This window comes from Rosa rugosa, chromosome 4, assembly GCF_958449725.1.
Source record: "Rosa rugosa chromosome 4, drRosRugo1.1, whole genome shotgun sequence".
Taxonomy (NCBI): Eukaryota; Viridiplantae; Streptophyta; class Magnoliopsida; order Rosales; family Rosaceae; genus Rosa; species Rosa rugosa.
The window spans coordinates 7,317,808-7,337,236 of NC_084823.1; the positions used below are offsets into that span (position 1 = coordinate 7,317,808).

The 19,429-nt window shown below is 38.4% G+C and overlaps 1 protein-coding gene across 1 annotated transcript; it reads left to right on the forward strand.

Moving 5' to 3' along the window:
- The first annotated feature begins 16,620 nt into the window (after positions 1–16,620).
- LOC133744247 (extensin-like) lies at positions 16,621–18,201 on the forward strand. Its single transcript, XM_062172384.1, has one exon. The coding sequence runs from the start codon at positions 16,621–16,623 to the stop codon at positions 18,199–18,201; it is 1,581 nt and encodes a 526-aa protein (XP_062028368.1).
- The last annotated feature ends 1,228 nt before the right edge of the window (positions 18,202–19,429 follow it).

Genomic DNA, 19,429 nt, shown 5'->3' on the forward strand with positions numbered 1-19,429 from the left:
TTAAATTTGATTAGAGTAACCAAAATATTATTCACAACAATAATTCACAACTGCATTTGAAGAATCACTAGCAAGAAAAAAGTAAAAAGAAAAAAAAAACCAAAAAAAAAAAGACAATACTGTTATAAAATGAGATAACTTGCTTGCTAGAAAGTAAAGTATGAAGAGAGAATAATGGATGGGGGGGGGGGGGGAGAGGTGTGTCTTCTCATTCTCATTAGTTCCCTTTAAATAGGGTAGAGTTACTTGATGATCACTCATATGGTAACTTGATGATCACTTATGAGATGACTTGATGATCACTCCCAAGGCTACTTGGTGACCACTCTTATGGTTTCTTGGTGATCAATCTCAAGTTTCCACAATTTACATAATGGACTCTAACTAATGAGTATTACATGTTGTCCCGAAATAATTACGTGGACAGCCACATAATTGTAGTATTTACAACACTCCCCCTTGGATGTCCACCAATTAATTTTGGTGTTGGACGCGCTTAATGTTGCCTCGTTAAAACCTTGCCAGGTAACAAAAACTCAGTGGAAAAAAATAACCCTAGTTGAAGGAAAAAGAGTACAACGCGCATATGTCATATTGAGAATGATTTTGGGTGCTCCCCCTGATTGGAATCTCCCCCTCATGGTTGCAAACTTCAATGATATTGTTGATGAAGCACATTGATATTATAGACCATCTTCCAAAAGTGTAGACTTTGACTTGATATGGATGATGAGCGTTTTCTCCTTGAACTTCAACCTCAGAGGATGCAAAACCTTCATGCATGGCGGTTTTGATGTTTCCCACTGAAGGGTGACTTGTATGCTATGTATAAGTGATTATCACTTATTTTTGTACCTGTAAGGTTAGAGCAACACCGGAGGAAACTAGGCTATATCTAAAGCCTTTTACCACATATTAGTAATAAATCTATATGCTCTTGATTGTGAGAAATAATCATAACATGCATATAGATAAATTTTCACGTTTACCTTTTGTGAATACGCATGAAGCATAAATGGATTTATAAGTTAGTAGACTCTCCAGGAGCTCTAACTACGCCCATAACTTTTTCTAGAGTATGTTGCAAAAAATTTCGAGTTCGAAAGCTTTCGTTTATTGAAGTACTCAATAAGGCAACTTAGGGCACATTTTGCAGTGATTGAATTGAGTACTCACTATGAGCATGAGGCTCTTTAACACTTTACTATGAGCGTGAGGCTCTTTAACACCATAATTGAGATTATGAATCTCTGATTTCTTTATGGACTACTTTTTGGGCAATCTAAGTCCTTCAGAGATTAGCATTAATAAATATGTTTTATGGCACTATAACTTTAGAGATAGTGATACGCCCTTAAATCCATGAGTAATCTCCTTTGGCGATACACTTCAAGCATTCCTCTGCTTGGATGGATTTTTACACAAAAAGCGTTAGGGTATATGAAACCTCCATAACACCAACTTGCCATAACAACTATATATGGCATTGTACTGATACAAAGGTAATTGTATATATAAAAGGAGATTATATTGATAACCATAACCCTTATCTCAATTGAGAAACCTTGTGCCATAACTAGCGATCTAATTTCTCATTATCTCAAACACCGATCTTTAACCTTCCAGGTTAAGAAAATATTTGGTTTGGTGTTTGAACTATAGGTTCAACTATTTCACGTTCATCGTTATACAGGAAATGCCCTTTTCCTGTTTGGCCAATAATCATGTCAACTTTTGTATGAGAACGTGATTCAATGTCATCATAGCCCTTGATAATTTTGGTAGCTACCATAGATAATATCAATCATCGATGATCATCAATTTTGTGATCCCACTATTCTCATATGCATGCATTAGCTATCCATATAGCTTATTAATATTGGGTACTCATGCCTCTTCTGGGGCTTTCATCCTTTCTCGATAGACTTGTATCTCTTACAAGACAGTCATATCGCATGGATGAACTTATTTAGAGAATGTGGATCGTTTACTCATAACCTCATCTAGAGCGTTAGAGCGATATAGGGCTTTATGACCTCTACTTCACAGTAGTCAAAACTTTGGAACCTATAGATATGTCACGCTTCAGGCAATTGACATATTTGATGAAATGTCCAACCATGACATTATTTATAATAGCTTTTGCAAGCTTTATTTGTGCAGCCTCGTTAGGAGCGCTAACATTTTAGTATGGCAGTCTTATCAGGAGAATCATGCCATTTGGACCAACACGTTTTCTATAATTCAAGTGTGGTCTAGACTGCTTGTACAATCTTTTCATGCATTAGGGAATTTTTTATCCCTACTATGAGGATTGTATGTAGCACATGATTTTGTCACTTGTAAACCAATTCACTTCAGAACTAGTGATTAATAAATCCTTCGTACTTTAGGTATGAGGCTCAATTTGAGACATGATGAATTTACTGATTCATGCTCAGGCGTGAATGATAAATTTTCTCAGTATGAATTAACCGTCGTACTTCAGGTACGAGGCCCAATATGAGACATGATTAATTCATGCCGTTCATCAAAGACACTCTTTTCTCCCCCTAACGGCAGGAATATTGTCTCATTGAAGTGACAAATCATATGTGCAATACTGCTCCTTGACAAAATTCCGCAAGAGCAAATTTTGCAATCACTATTGTTTAACACAACAATATTTGAACTCGACAATGAATCTCATTGGAGCTTGTTGGTAATCTTACACAACATGAATGACCAATTTGGTCATGCCAAATTAATGTATTTGGCTTGGTGAACTTCTGGTTCATAACCATATATGCCTCGTATTGTTGTGTAATATGATCCAAATGAGAGAGCGGATGTTTTTTTCTAACATACACCACGCACTTTAAGTACTGAAGGTACCAAACACAAAGATATCTCTCATTTTGGTAACATAAATGTGGGCTCTAGTATTGTTGGTAGGACTCGATGTTGCATCTGTCTTGTAATCTTTATCGAGTCCAGTTACTGTTCATCCTTTTATTTGTTTATTGAATTTGAACGAGTATTGCCACCCAAAGCTCCTCCACAGTGCACAGACCGCGACAAAGATTACGTGGGCCCAGTATGAGGTAAAAGTAACAAGGAAAAGGTACGTGAACGACAAACTTTGAGTCCCCATAAGAAAAGTTGTTGTTTGGACATGGAAATTGTCTTATGAAATTTTAGGGTTGTAAAATCTGAAAGCATGGATTCGGCGAGTGGTACCATATAAGGCGTTGCTCTGGGGTAGCTGAGGAAACTACGCGATTAGCAAACTTATAGGTTTGACTAAGGTCACCCTATGATATACCTGGTAGCGTTTAGACCTCCTCGGGAATGGTTCAGCAAGGTAATGCGTATTCAGCATGGGCCAGAAGCGTATCATAAGAGAAGAAGGAAAAGAGGTGTGTGTCCACGGTGCGACCTCTATGGCGACTCCTCGAATTATGTTTCTTCGACTCACTCATGTGTGAGGTGAAAACACCGAGTCAATTATGGCTACAGTTGACTCGAGTTTTGGACGTCAAGTTTCGCGTGCGTACGAGGGAACAAGGCTACTTTGTTCCGTGGACCAAGTGGTTCGACTCTAGGTATCGACAAATTTGGTAGACATCGACGTGTTTTGACTCTTGCATGGTTGAGCTCGTTCGACGCTCGACCATTTTCCGAAGTGAATAACGAAAGGTCATCGAGTAATACGTCTATCAAGGAAGGGCAGGCGACTCTCTGGGATTCTGGCCGTCTACAACAATACGTATTACCGGTAAGACATCCCTTGAGGACTGCAAGTATTCCTTCCTTGCTAATAGTTCCGTTGGCTTTTATTTCCCTTGTTTGGTGGATGTTGTCCTACCGCTTTCTTACATTATTGAGGTTTAGGTTGTGATTGAGATCATGCTAGTTCAACATTGAAACTTCTCCATTTGTGTTGTTTCCAAGGTTTAGAAAAATATTGTGCTCTAAGGACACTTTTCAAGTCGTAGAGGTATTTATATTAAAGTGATTTCAAAATGATTTTCGAAATTGTTTTCAGTTCCAACAAATTTCACCCAAAAGTGATCGAGAACATTTTAACCCTCGAATTCAGTCTAAAAGCTGAGATTTTTAATCTCAATGTTATGATGATTTCCCGTTGCAACAACTTTGGAATCAATTTCTAATGACTTCCAGAGCTCCGAAACTTTGAAATTTTAACATAACAATGTTCAGCCTTTTGGCTAGTGATCTAGAAAATTTTACATCGTTTCGACTGAAATTGAAGCAGTGGTGAGTTTTCTAAATCTGCCTTGCAAGGATGGAAATTTGAAAACTTTTGCTGCAAATTGTTTGGGCAAAATTTTCAGTTCTTTTCTCTTCCTTTTTCCGAGAGTTTACATCCAGTGTTGAAAAATCATTTGACGTTCCCTAGAGCTTAATTTCCTTCCCTTGGGAATTTCCAAAGAAGTTTTGTTATTACTTTGGTTGCCTATTCATAAAAGTCAAGTTCAACGTACACTATAGTAAGAGAAGAATACTCTCTACACTATATTAATGTGTAAACCAACTAGGAAATTCGTATTCTAAATTTTGGTGGTTTGAACTTGGGGTTCAAACACTTAGCACTCGAAACTTCGGGTTCGAGATAGACCAATTAGAAATTTCCGGTTATAAATTTTGGTGGTTTGAACTTGAGGTTCAAACTCTTAGCACTCGAAACTTCGGGTTCGAGATAGAACAACCGGTTCCGTTAAATGAATAAGGATATGAATATAGATTACACAACGATGGTAATAAATCAAGATGATAATGAATGTGTACTTACCTTATTGATATGTGTGTCTAGCAAGATGCCTAGAACAACTTGAATATTGATGCCCACTCGCACAATGAATGTTGTAGATGCGATTGCATTATTCGATTGTGCATATCCTCGTGAATTGGCATAAGAAACAATGGAGAATACCATATGAACAAAGAACAAGCAAGTTAAACTCTAGATTAAGAGTATTACCCGGAATGAAGTTGCACCATATGACTCTTGAAACTCCGGGAGCTTATACGAGAGACTATCGTGCTGATAACGTGTTATAAAATGAGATAACTTGCTTGCTAGAAAGTAAAGTATGAAGAGAGAATAATGGATGGGGGGGGAAGAGGTGTGTCTTCTCATTCTCATTAGTTCCCTTTAAATAGGGTAGAGTTACTTGATGATCACACTAACTTGGTGATCACTCATATGGTAACTTGATGATGACTTATGAGATGACTTGATGATCACTCCCAAGGCTACTTGGTGACCACTCTTATGGTTCTTGGTGATCAATCTCAAGTTTCCACAATTTACATAATTGACTCTAACTAATGAGTATTACATGTTGTCCCGAAATAATTACGTGGACAGCCACATAATTGTAGTATTTACAACAAATACGTCTGAAGAATCTGAGTTTTAGGCTTTTAGCCCAACCCAAGAAAAAAGTTTCTTTAATTCTACCTTTACAAAATCCACCCTGGATTAAGCCAACAACACTACATTGAAGAAAAGGAGTTTAATTAATCAACTATTAACTAGGAGATCTGTTTAATTAAGTTTAACTTTAGTCCCTGCCTTGTGATTCACATTCTTGGCGAAACCCTAGTTTTGGGGAAATGAGAATGCATGGATGCCAAGGACAACCTAGGCTTACCCAGAGGCCAAAACTACATGCATCCCATGACACAGGAGAAGTCTCGTCCGCAGATGGAGTCCCAGTGTAAACCAGATGGCATTTCATACATGAGAGTTGAGTTTGCGTATAAATGTTTAGAGTTTGTGGAATGTCTCTTTTTTATTTTTGTATCGTAACTATATGTGAACAATGCGTCCTTTACGTTAATTTAACTGGAGGATTCTACGAGAGCCTCTTCGATCTCCTCTGACATTTCAAGTTGTGGCAGTGCGGCGCAACTCCGGCCTAATCTCTCCTGACTGCCTAGCTAATTCTTTTGTAACTACTGTGTGAACAAAGCATCCTTTGTGTTAATTTAATTATTTAGAGGATTCTACGAGAGAATCACATACCCAAACTTTGCGCGCGGCATACAATCTGTTACACAAGAAGTGATGCACAGAAGAAAGGACGCCGGCTACTCTCTCCATTAATTCCAGAACATTGAATTCCCCCTCTTGCCAGGCTACTAGGGCATGAATGTATAATATTTTTGAACAATAGCGATCGGGGATAAAAGAAAAGACGCTCGGGATGTCTGTAGCTACTTAGGCATGAAAGTAGTTATATATCAGCCAGCCTCTCCCTATTCTTTCCCAAAGGAAAACCAACAATAGATGCTAAGACAAGGATTCTTCTTTCATGATATATTGACAGTAATTGCTTTCTTTGTGTGGATCAATATAGAATTTGAAATCCGGTGTTCTATGCATGATCTAGGTGTACCTAATAGTCAATTGATACCTACTTAATCTGGGAGTGTAAAATTTTGGAATAAGAAATGATGGGTTCGTAATTAAGAAATGGGCTGCAGGAGAAGCAGCCGACGGGAGTAGGGCTGGGATTGGGCCCGACTCGTGTAAAATTTATATAGCCCAGACCCGGACCGGAATTTCGGGAAGGGCCTAAATAATTTTTTTTCAGTTTTAGGACCGAGTTGGGCCCGGACCATTTTTTTGGGGCCGGATTTTTGGGCTTTACGGGCTCAAAAGGCTAAAAAAGAAAAAAAAAACAACAGATCTGTTCTCAGATCTTTCTCCAAACCCATTCCTGTGCCCTCCAAAGCAACTCAGATTCGTCCTCCAATCGGCATAGCTACAGAAAAAGTGAAAAACTAGAGAGAGACCGAGAGAGAGAAATTTTGGGGATGAGTAAAGACAAAGGAGAATTAGGAATTCTCTCATTAATTCATTATCTACAATTGATCTGATGGGGAAGGAGGACTAGGGAGAGAAGGGAAAAGAAAAGAAAAAAAGACAATAGAGGCGTTTGGGGAGAAGAATAAGAAGATAAGAAGAGAGAAGAAAAAAAAAATAGAGGGGAGGGAGAAACCAGAAGAGACGGGAAAAGAAAGAAGAAAGAAGAAAGAAGAGAGAGTGTCCGGAAAAAGAGGAAAAAGAGAAGAATAAAAAACTAAACAACTCAGAAGAGAGAGAAGAAGAGAGTCCAGAAAAAGAGGAAGCGAGAAGAATAAAAAACTAAACAAATGTATAGTTACTCATATCAGTTCGGGCCTTCGGGCTATTTTTTTGTTTTACTTTTAAGGACCGAGCCCGGTCCGTTATATTATGTTTTCGGGCCGGGTCTTATAAAACTGTCAAATTTTGTTAAAGGGATTGGATCGTTCGGGCGGTCTCGGGCCGGGTTTCAGGTTTTTGGGCTAAATGCCTAGCCCTATCTGGGAGAGTCCTCGAGGCAAAATTCCCTCAAGACGGATCTAGATGAAATCCCCATTTCATGGTCTAGGCCAGTGAGGTGAAATCCTCTCAAGGCAGATCTAGGAGAAATAAAATCATATTCTAATCAGGAGACTCGGCCGAAAGAGACGGCTCAATCTATTTGGGGAACTCTGAGAATGTCGGATCCCCTCGAGGTGAAATCATTTCGAGGTGGATCTGAATAAGGGGGAACCGATCAACATAATAGTTAGCTTGGTCGAATCTGTAGCAAGCGAGAAGCACTTCCCCCACATTGTCTTGAGAGTGACATAATGGATCAAATAACGCATGATTTGCGAAGTTTACACACCACTACACGCACTATTCGAGATATTCGCTCAAACTTACCTATAAATACCTAGTTAGGTGAACATTCGGGGTAAGCAAACACTTACTATAACTTAAACACTCAATGACCTAAGCATCAGAGTATTTTTTGCATGTACCCCCTCCAATTTGACTTGCCTAAACCGAAAGGCATGAAGACATTGACCGTGAAACTTTCACTCTCACTCCCATCAGAAAAGTAGAGGAGGAGATTTTCTTTTAAGGACTAATTTTAGTTTACCCCCCTGAACTTTGGGGTCGACATCATATTAGTCCCTGCAGTTTCAATTTAATCAGTAACACCCTCATACTTTTCAATTTCATCAACCGTGTCCAATTACTTGAGTTCCGTCTAAATTGGACATTATGTTGGGGGCCCACTATAAGGGCAAACGTGGTCATTTCAAGACAAAAAAAATATCATAACAAAAAAACCCACTTTAGGGGCTAATCCGACGTCGTTTGGCCTCTTGGCCTCTGCTCCACCATCTCCATCATTCTCTTCACAGCCCAACTCCTTTTCCTCATCCTTCAGTATTCCTCCATTCATGTTTTCAGTTCTATTAACCCAAAAAAAGCATGGCTCTATATATCTTCCGAATTTGAACCGGAGAAGACAAAAGAGAAATCACACATCTAATGAATCCCCTGAAAACACAGGAAGACCTCTTCCAGCACCATCACCACCTCCATAACCATGATCTGAACCCACCGTAGCCACCCCCGATCGTCCAATCTCCTCCCGGAAAAATACGTCGTCTTCGTCGACCCCTTGTTCACTCCTCAAGGCTGATATATTCGATCTCTCTCTTCCCCCTCCTCCTCCTCCTCCTCCTCCTTCATCTTCCTTTTCTATAGCTTCAGATAACCACATGCCTAAATCAACACATTAAATTCCACCCCCTACACTCCGTCACCATCATCCACCACCAACCCTAATCCATCTCCATCTCTGCGACGAACAAGAAGACGAGACAGAGTGCAGAAGCATGAAACAGCTACACAAGCAATCGAGCCTCCTCTTCATCCTCGTCGGCATTCTCATCGGCTCCACCTTCTTCATCCTCCAGCCCACTCTCTCCTGCCTCTCCCCTTCTGAGCCCAATCCCTCCATCCCCTGATCCTTCTCCTCCTTCCACAACCGAATCATCACCGCCTCCTTCTCCATTGAACTCCGCAACAACACCGGCAAGGTTCCCGCCAACCTCAGCAAGGCATGTGATTATCTGAATAAGAAGAAGAAAAAGAACCGGGTCAAGTTCTGGAAGACTTGGGTCGAGGCATCGAAGAGGCTTGAAGGGAGGCTGAGGGCGGTCGGGTAGGTGAATTTGGACCACAGCTGGTGTGCTGCCATGGTCGATTGGCCGACTTCCTTGAACCGGGTCACGATTCCGATAGACATTGTGAAATGGGTGATTCCAAATATTTGATTTTGGGGGTGAGGAATGTGAAAATTGAGAACAAATCAGAGATGGGTCTTTGGTTTCTATGTTACTGCTATGAGAAGAAGAAGAAGATCAGAAAAAGAAGAAGGAGATGAAGAAGAAGAGAGAGAGGAACGGAGGGGGAGGTTTTGTGTTTTCTTTCTTCTTCTTCTTCTTTTTTTTGTAATTTTTTTTATGAAATGACTATTTTAGCCTCTAAAGTATCAGAGTTAACGTCCAAATTGGACGGAGAATGAGACATTGGACACGGTTGATGAAATTGAAAAGTATGAGGGTGTTACTGATTAAATTGAAACTGCAGGGACTAATATGATGTCGACCTCAAACTTCAGGGGGGTAAACTGAAATTAGTCATTCTTTTAAATTTTTCCGCACCAATACCTAATCAACGATGGATTCAGGATGTCGAATTCCCATGCACCTGAGGACCGAAGTTAAGTGATTAATTTCCAAGCATATATATGTTGCTAGCTTGCATTAGCCAAGTACTTTTCAATTCGTTTTCAATGTTATCTTGCCATTGATAGGACACTACCTAAATCAGCCATTATTAGTTTGGTAGTTCTATTCAGGGGAAACATAAAATGGTCTTGTTCAGGTCCTATCAATGATTTGTCTGAGATAGAGGCCAATATGGTATTAATTTTTTCTGTATTTGAAGATCTTTTAATTTTTTTTTCCTTTAATATTTTAAGTTGAGTCAACGGCTATGGCTATGATTGGTTGTTAACTTGTTACTATATGAACATGATAGTCATACAAAATAAAGAATGGAAAAAAAAAAAAACATGTAAAATTATGAGACTAAGTTCATTTTGCACATGAATTCTCGAAGTGGTATCATGATTTCGGGGGCCAATATTGGTTGTTAACTTGTTACTGAGGACATTTATCTTAACGATGACTTTTTATCACATGAATTCTTGAAGTGGTATCATGAATCCTCAGAGTGGTAAATATTTCATAAAATATGACATGTATGAGAAATATTATCATACCATGAGTTGTCGAAGTGGTAACATGATTCCTTAAAATAATAAATATTATATGAAATAAAAAATGTACAAGAAATATTACCAAACCATGTAGGCTATGTCCTTTAAATGTTCTTTACCTTTTCTTTTGTAGAGGATATAATTGCACTTAAGAAATAAAAAAATTACTCAGGCAGGATAACTTATACTCCATTGCATTACTCTTACATTCCGGAAGTAGGCTCCTAGCACCCCAAATAAACAAGCCTGCAAATGAGCTAAACGGGGACATGTATATTGATACAGTAACCGTAACTGAACTTTAAAGGCCGATCAAATTAACGTGAAGGACCAAAGATTCATTCTATATTCTGTCCATATATATGATGGGTGTGTGTAGAGTCTTTCTACTAAGAGATCTCTTTTTTTGGTCATTTTAAGGGATTTATTATGGGATCCATTTTCGATCGCATTTTGGTATCTCGACCGCTCAGTTTTTAAGTCCTAATATATAGATCACTTTTGTTAATTTTCAGCAAAATTGATGACAGTTAAAATATCGAACTAGATTAAGCCAATAGACGAACCGAATCTGTCCAACCTGAACAGTTCATGCTTATAATTATAAATCACAATTATAAATGCCTTAACGATTATCAATTTGGCTTAATGGTCTATAATTTTCAGAAGTAATCCACTCATTTAAACCTAAAAACTGAACGGTCGAGATCCTAATATGTAATCGAAAAGTGGGTAAGTGATCCCTTAAAATGACTAAAAAAAAGGGAAATTTTATTCTCACATCCCTAAATACTTAATACACACCTCTTGCTTAATACAACACCCTTTTGATTTCTTATTCTATCATTTTATTAAATACACCACTCAAACTACCTGAATTATCCTCAAATCTCAAAATTCTATATGAAATCACTATATATAAATTCATATGAAAATCATCATGCCAATCTTTATCATAATCACAACATTCTATATATATCATAAAGAATTTAAATGCGTTTAATTATCAAAATCATCATAATAATTTTAATTTTCTTTCAATTATTATCATGATAACTGTACAATCTTAACAATTTTGTTATTCAAAATTGCTGGTAGTCAAGATTGTTGAAAATAATCAAGAACACATGATGAGGATCCAAACTAGGTTTATAACTACATTGTTGTTATTTTCTGTCCATTAGTTATCATGAAACCCTATACACACAGTCTTTCTATGCTAAGGACCTCCTTAGATTTTAAAATCTAAGAATTTCCTTTAACAGACTCACTTTTTTAATCGCATATCCACATCTTAACCGTTCAGTTTTTAGGTATATATGAGTAGATCATCTTTGCAATTTTTCAGCCAAATTGATAATCATTAAGGCATTCAAAACTGCGATTTACAATTATGAACGCGAACGGTTCAGGTTGGACAGATTCGGTTCGCTCATTGATTTAATCTAGTTCAAAACCTTAACGATCATCATCAAATTGGCTGAAAATTTGCATAAGTGATCTATACGTTAGGACCTAAAAACTGAACGGTCGAGATGTGGATATGCGATCGAAAAGTGAGTCTATTCAAGGAAATCCTTAGATTTTAAAATCTAAGGAGGTCCTTATAATTAGCATATAAAGACTGTCTGTGTGTGTGTGTCTATATATATATATATATGCCCTTCCACTAAGGGCTCCATTTTTTTTGTCTTTTCTAGGGATAGGGCATTAGACCAACTTTTCGATTACATTTCGGTATCTCAACCATTTAGTTTTAGTCCTGATGTGTAAATCATTTCTCCAAATTTTCAGCCAAATCGGTGATCATTAAGGTATCAAATTAGATTAAATCAATGTACGAACCAAATCTGTCAAACTTGAACCGTTCATACTTATAATCTTAAATTGCCATTTTAAATTCCTTAACGATAATCAATTTAGCTGAAAATTTGCAGAAGTGATCTACACGTTAGAACCTAAAAACTGAATAGTTGAGATGCCAAAATATGATTGAAAAGTTAGTCTAAGCCCTATCCCAAGAAAAGACAAAAAAAGGGATCCCTCTCTAGAAGGGCCTTATATATATACACATACACGGGCCCTTCTAGTGAGGGATCCTTTTTTTTCTTGACCATTTTAAGGGATCCCTCATTATACCAACTTTTCGATCATATATTCACATCTTAATCGTTTAGTTTTTAGGTATATATGAGTAGATCATCTCTGCAAATTCAGCAAAATTGATAATTATTAAGGTATTCATAACTGTGATTTATAATTATGAACACGAACGGTTCAGATTGGACAGATTCGGTTCGTCCATTGATTTAATCTAGTTCGATACCTTAACGATTATCAATTTAATTGGCTGAAAATTTACATAAATGATCTATTTATTAAGACCTAAAAACTGCACGGTCGAAATGTCGAAATATGATAAAAAAAAAGTGTGGGATCCATTAAAATTGTCAAAAAAAAATGATCCTATAGTGCAAGGGCCCTATATATATATATATAAGTTTGCTTAGGTGCGGATATCTGCACCGAAGAAAAAGGTGCGGATTTCCAGTTTTGACCCACTTTCCGATCACATTTTTACATCTTAGCCGTTCAGTTTTTAGATCCTAATGTAGAGATCATCTCTGCAAAATTTTAGCCAATTTGATGATCGTTAAGGCATCCAAAATTGCAATTTAAACAAACGAACCGAATCTGTCGAACCGGAACCGTTCGTGTTAATTGTTGTAAATTGCAGTTTTGAATGCCTTAACGATCATCAATTTGGCTGAAATTTTGAAGAGATGATCTATACATTATGACCTAAAAACTGAACGGCTAAGATGTGAAAATGTGATCGGAAAGTGGGTCAAAACCAGAAATCCGCACCTAAGCAAAAAGTGCGGACGTCCACACCGAAGAAGCGCTGATATATAAGTTTGCTCAGGTGCGGTGCGGACGTCCGCACCGGAGAAGCGCTGTGTGTGTGTATATATATATATATATACATATTTTATCCAGAGCGGAGCTCCGCTTTGAATTTAACGTGTGAAGTTCGAGTTTTTGGTCACTTTTCGGTCGCATATCCACATCTCGACCGTTCAGTTTTTAGGTGCTAGTGTATAGATCATCTCTGCAAATTTTCAGCCAAATTGATGATCGTTAAGGTATCCAACTCGCTTAAACCAATGGACGGACTGAATCTGTCAACCTGAACCGTACTAGCTTTAAGGCAGTTATCAATGCCTTAACGATCATCATTTTGGCTGAAAATTTGCAGAGACGATCTATACACTAGTACCTAAAAACTGAACGGTCGAGATGTGGATGTGCGACCGAAAAGTGACCCAAAACTCGAACTTCACACGTTAATTTTCAAAGCGGAGCTCCGCTCTGGATAGGATCTGTATATATATATTTTATCCAGAGCGGAGCTCCGCTTTGAAATTAACTTGTGAAGTTCGAGTTTTGGGTCACTTTTCTGTCGCATATCCACATCTTGACCGTTCAGTTTTTAGGTACTAGTGTATAGATCATCTCTGCAAATTTTCAGCCAAATTGATGATTGTTAAGGTATCTAACTCGCTTAAACTAATGGATTGACTGAATCTGTCAACTTGAACCGTACTAGCTTTAAGGCAGTTATCAAAGCCTTAACGATCATCATTTTGGCTGAAAATTTGCAGAGATGATCTATACACTAGTACCTAAAAACTGAACGGTCGAGATGTAGATATGCGACCGAAAACTGACCCAAAACTCGAACTTCACAAGTTAATTTCAAAGCGGAGCTCCGCTCTAGATAGGAACTGTATATATATATATATATATAGTCCTTCTCAGGTAAGGATATCCTTACCTTAGCTAAGGAACCGATTTTCATATTTTGGCCACTTTTCGATCACATATTCACATCTTAACCGTTCAGTTTTTAGGTCCTAATGTATAGATCACTTATGCAAATTTTCAGCTAAATTGATGATCGTTAAGATATCGAACTCGATTAAATCAATGAACGAACCGAATCTGTTCAACCGGAATCGTTCGTGTTCATAATTGTAAATTGCAGTTTTGAATGCCTTAACGATCATCAATTTAGCTGAAAATTTGCAGATGTTATCTATACATTAGGACCTAAAAACTGAACGGTTAAGATGTGAATATGTGATCGAAAAGTTGTCAAAATATGAAAATCTATTCTATATGCTAAGATAAGGATATCCTTAACAAAGAAGGCCTATATATATATATATATATATATATATATATATATATATATATTGAGTCAATTGGCGTGTTGAGGGATATAGAGTGCATTCAAAGCCATCGTCTAAAGAGGGCCTCAATATTCATGAACAGCAAACCGTAGAAGGAAAATTCAAATATCAAGTAGATAATTATATGTAATTTATTTGAAGCAGGTCCCAAAAGTCGCTGTTGAGTAGCATAACTTGGTTATTCCCGTACATACATAATGTCCAAAACCTCCTACTTGGAGTTATATATTAGTGGTATAAGTATATGTCTCTGTCATTCCCTGGAAAAGTAAACTCCAATGATGATGATGGTAATGTGATCGATGATAAATATGTACACACTTTCCATATGCAGCCACGTTGATCGAGCAATTAACTAGCATATCATCTATGAACACAGCATTATGCTTGGATTGGGATCAAGAAACATTGCGTTAAGTATTAGGGTTTCGGGGTCCAATGATGCATATACTTGTTGACTCATTGAAGCTTAGCTGCTTAATCTTTTGAGTAAGTATGGAGCTAAGAACTTCTAATTATATATAGAAGGGACTATTTTAATATAATTATAGGTGGAATGCGTGAATTAGGGTTTATATATATTAAGTTTACTCCAAAGGTAGTATAAGCTTAAATATATACGGTCTATTATTTTTTTTTCTAATTTTCAAGTTACATATATAGGCTAGAGACTATGTAAGTTTTTAAGAGGTTGCACTATTAATTTTGAGGTTTAACAAAAATATAGTGAAGATGTTTCTAGCATGTTGTTCAACACGGGTGATGAGCGCATCTCTAACTATTCTATTTTGCATCAATCTACACGGTTGACTCTCAATCTTATAAATGTACGTAAATATGTTCAAAACTCAAGATATGGTATCAAAAACTTATAATTTCGTCTTTTTCTTACATTTAGTATGTCTTCAACTCAAGAAGCAAGTTGAAAATAAAACGAAAGAGTAGTAAAAACCAATTCGGGTTCGATTTTCTTCATCTCCTTAAATTAAAAATGATCTACAAGACTATACTCCTAATAAAATATTTGGAAACCATAGTAGAAATAAGATGAGGACAAACCTTGTCATTACAATATATAGATACCTAACACAGCCGATTGCTCCGATCCTTTGTCCTCTTTACCTTCCCTTCAATGTTGATCAGCAGTTGACTTTACTACTTGTAAGGAATATCTACAAGACTACATCGCACCACACAGTATGCCTAAATCTAGCTAAGATTTAGTAGCAACTTTGGTGAGTGATCTTCATTTTTATCATCCCAAATTTATGACACAATAGGAAACCACATCGATGTTTTGGGTTTCCAATATAAACTCTTCATGAAGTTAATTACACAAGTGTGTATGATGAAGAATTTGGAATGTAAGAATTACATGATGAGGATCAACACCTCCTTAAACCTCACATGGGGTTGTTAAGTAAGATGAATGTGTATGCCAAGATATGATGCGATAGCGTCAAAAGATGACAAATGTTGTCGAAACAATCCAATTTTTTTTATATTATAGAAAAGTATAAAGGACGGTTTGCTAGCCACTACTTGTTATTACATATATATTCAATTCAATTTTTCAACAATTTGACTTTTTTTTTTTTTGCATGTGTTATTCATCAAAAAGTATGTGTGCTCGCGTCTCTATATATATATATATATATATATAGAGAGAGAGAGAGAGAGAGAGAGAGAGAGAACAGCAGTAGAGCACTAAAAATGAAAATTAAATCCCGATTATGAGCTTGCAAAAGTGGATAATGCAGCTCATTTTCACCACGTGAGTATTTTAAAAAGTTGCTAACGGCTTGGCTGCCCAAATATATAAAAGAATGAATTACCAACCCAATGATGGTCCTTGGAGTTGAGCATTCCAGTGTGGACTAAACCCTAAAGAAATAGAGAAACAAAGAACAAAGACTTTGCATGCTTCGGTGTCTGCGGCCTTTGCATTCGAAAAGTCACTTCTCAATATCAAATCTCGATTAAGTATTAATGACAACTCAATCTTGCTTAATCTCAATTATTATGTCACTGCCAAAAAAAAACTTGATAAAAATATGTGGGTAAGTACGACTCGGAAGCTTTCTCTAGCTTCTCCAGTTCATTCACCTAAATTTCTAGTACTACAAATATAGAGTCTGTCCATTCATTCTATCCATCTTTCTAAGTTTGAGCAACATTGAGGAGAGGGAGATTGGTTCATGGCCAAGGGTAAATTTCAACCTAAAGAACTCCCTGTAGCAACCATGAGCTATCCCTACTACTCTCCTCCACCACCTTCACCACCTCTCCCTTGTGCTCCGCCACCCCCGTCTCCACCGCCCCCATGTAACCCTGTAACTGCATCACCACCTCCACCTCCACCACCTCATCGCCATGGCCATCATCACCATCATCATCCAAAATCACCCCCGAAACAGTACAATGCGCAACCACCTCCTCCTCCATCACCATCACCACCACCTCCCCATCACCATGACTATCCCAAGCCACCGCCTCTGTCATCTCCTCCTCCACCACCTCATCACCATGACTATCCTAAGCCACCATCTCCATCACCTCCACCGCCACCACATCATCATCATCATCATCATCACTACCCTAAACCATCACCACCTCCTCCATCACCATCTCCTCCGCCACCGCATCACCATGACTATCCTAAACCTCCGCCACCTTCTCCTTCACCACCTCACCACCATGATTACCCTAAACCTCCGCCACCCACTGCTTCACCACCACACCACCACGACTACCCTAAACCTCCACCACCCACTGCTTCACCACCACACCACCATGACTACCCAAAGCCTCCACCACCTACTGCATCACCACCACATCACCATGACTGTCCACCGCCAACCTGGGCTACTCCTCCAGCTTCACCACCATCAGTTCCAGCACTGCCACCACCTCACGGCTCGGCTCCACCACCACATGGTTATCATCACACCCCACCTACTGCCCTCCCACCACCACATTACCCTCCAAAATCATCACCACCAAAACCCAGCTATGAGGCGCCGCCTCCAAAGTCCGTATACCCACCAAAACCCAGTGAAGGTGCTCCACCACCCAAACCAGTATATCCACCAAAGCCAAGTAAGGGCGCACCACCCCCCAAGTCGTACCCACCAAAGCCAAGTAAGGGCGCGCCGCCACCAAAGTCCGTATACCCACCAAAACCCAGTGAAGGTGCACCACCACCCAAGTCCGTTTACCCACCAAAGCCCAGTAAGGGAGCTCCACCACCGAAATCTTCATATCCACCAAAGCCAAGCAAGGGAGCTCCTCCACCGAAGTCAGTAATATATCCACCAAAGCCAAGTAAGGGTGCGCCACCTCCAGGGTACAATGGACATTTTCCTCCACCTCCCACATACTACGGTGCTCCTCCTCCACCTTTCGGAGGCATCCCACCGTCCTCCAATGAACTGGCCCCACCTCCCGGCGGGAAAAATCACACCACTGTCATCGCCGTGTGTGTCTCACTAGGCGGTGCATTCTTCCTCGCATTCCTTCTGGTCGGTCTCTTTTGCTTCGCCAAGAAGAAGAAGAAGAGAGTGATGGTTCCCGCAGCCGTTCCTTGCGAACCCGAAGAAGAAGTCCATGAAACAGTCATAGCAACAGGTGTTTACGGCGGCGGCGAAGCAAGTGCTGCTGCAGCCGGAGGAGGAGCAGGTTACGGGGGAGAAGGAGGGGGCCCACCACCTCATGAACCCGAGATAGTCGGGGCTGGTGGTGCCGGTGGTGCTGGTTATGGTCATCATCCAAGTTATTAATTGATTGATCAATGCATGCATTTTTCATAAACGTGTGATCGAGTTCGTTGCATTCATTAGGTTTGTAATAAAGGTTGGTCGACATTAAGGTTTCAATGTCTTGATTTATTCTTTGAATTTTATTTATTCATGTGTAATTGTGTGGATCAAAGAGAAGAGAAATGATGCATGGAAAATGGCCAGCTAATAAAGAAGGTTGTACTATATATGAATCAAAGACCAAATTTGTGCATTGTGTATGTAAAGTACTCTTGTGAATTATAATAAGATGTATCAAATTATTACAGTGGCTCTGCCAAGAGTGGATGTTCTATGAGTTCAAAAATGTTTAGTGTCACATATTATATGATTTCAATCCGTGATTATCTGCATTGCGGATACCCAATTTGCTAGATTCACGTCATATACATGTTGAAGCAGTTTTAAGTTGTTAGTCTAGTTGAGTTGTGATCCAGAAATTAGGGTTCAGCTACTTTCAAATCTAACAAAAAATTTTAACATGTAATAGAAACAAGTTGTATTGCAATTAAAATGCAAAACTGAATTAAAATTGAATGTTAAATTTTTGTCGATAAAATATGTGCTATAATTGTGACTCGAGCCTTTGACTGTACTCAAATTTTGAGCCTTTAAATCTTTTCTAGTTATATTTGCAATTCACACAATCTCTTCATTAGAGATAACTATTCAGTTTGAGCGTCTGCCTCAGTTTGGTAGCTTTACCCGGTGCAGTTAACCACTCGATAATTGAAAATTCAACTTAAGGGTACACATCATACATTCGATCAAAAAGAAAAACAGGGTTACAATCACACTTTACACACAATTTATATATGTGACATTTAATTAGGATTAAATAAGATTAAAAGTAACTACATAGAAGAAGCCTACTAACTAAACAAACTCAGGCTGGAGGTTTATGTTTTCTGTACTTAGAGATATAGACAAGAGCAGTTTCAATGATAAATTGACCTACTTTATCGCTGTAATTCATTAGGGTAGAGACAAATTAGTGGTTCAAAAGAGCATGTAGGTACTAGACCCGAGAGAAAAAAAATTATATTCAACGGATCACACCGATATTGACACTGGTTTGCGTGGAAGATTATATGGAGTTTTATATGTAAATTGTGTTGCAATTATGTCATTTAGGGTTAAAAAAACCAATGTGGTGGGGCAGTTAGGCGGGGTTAATTGCGATCAGCTAAATAAAAATAGGATCGATGAT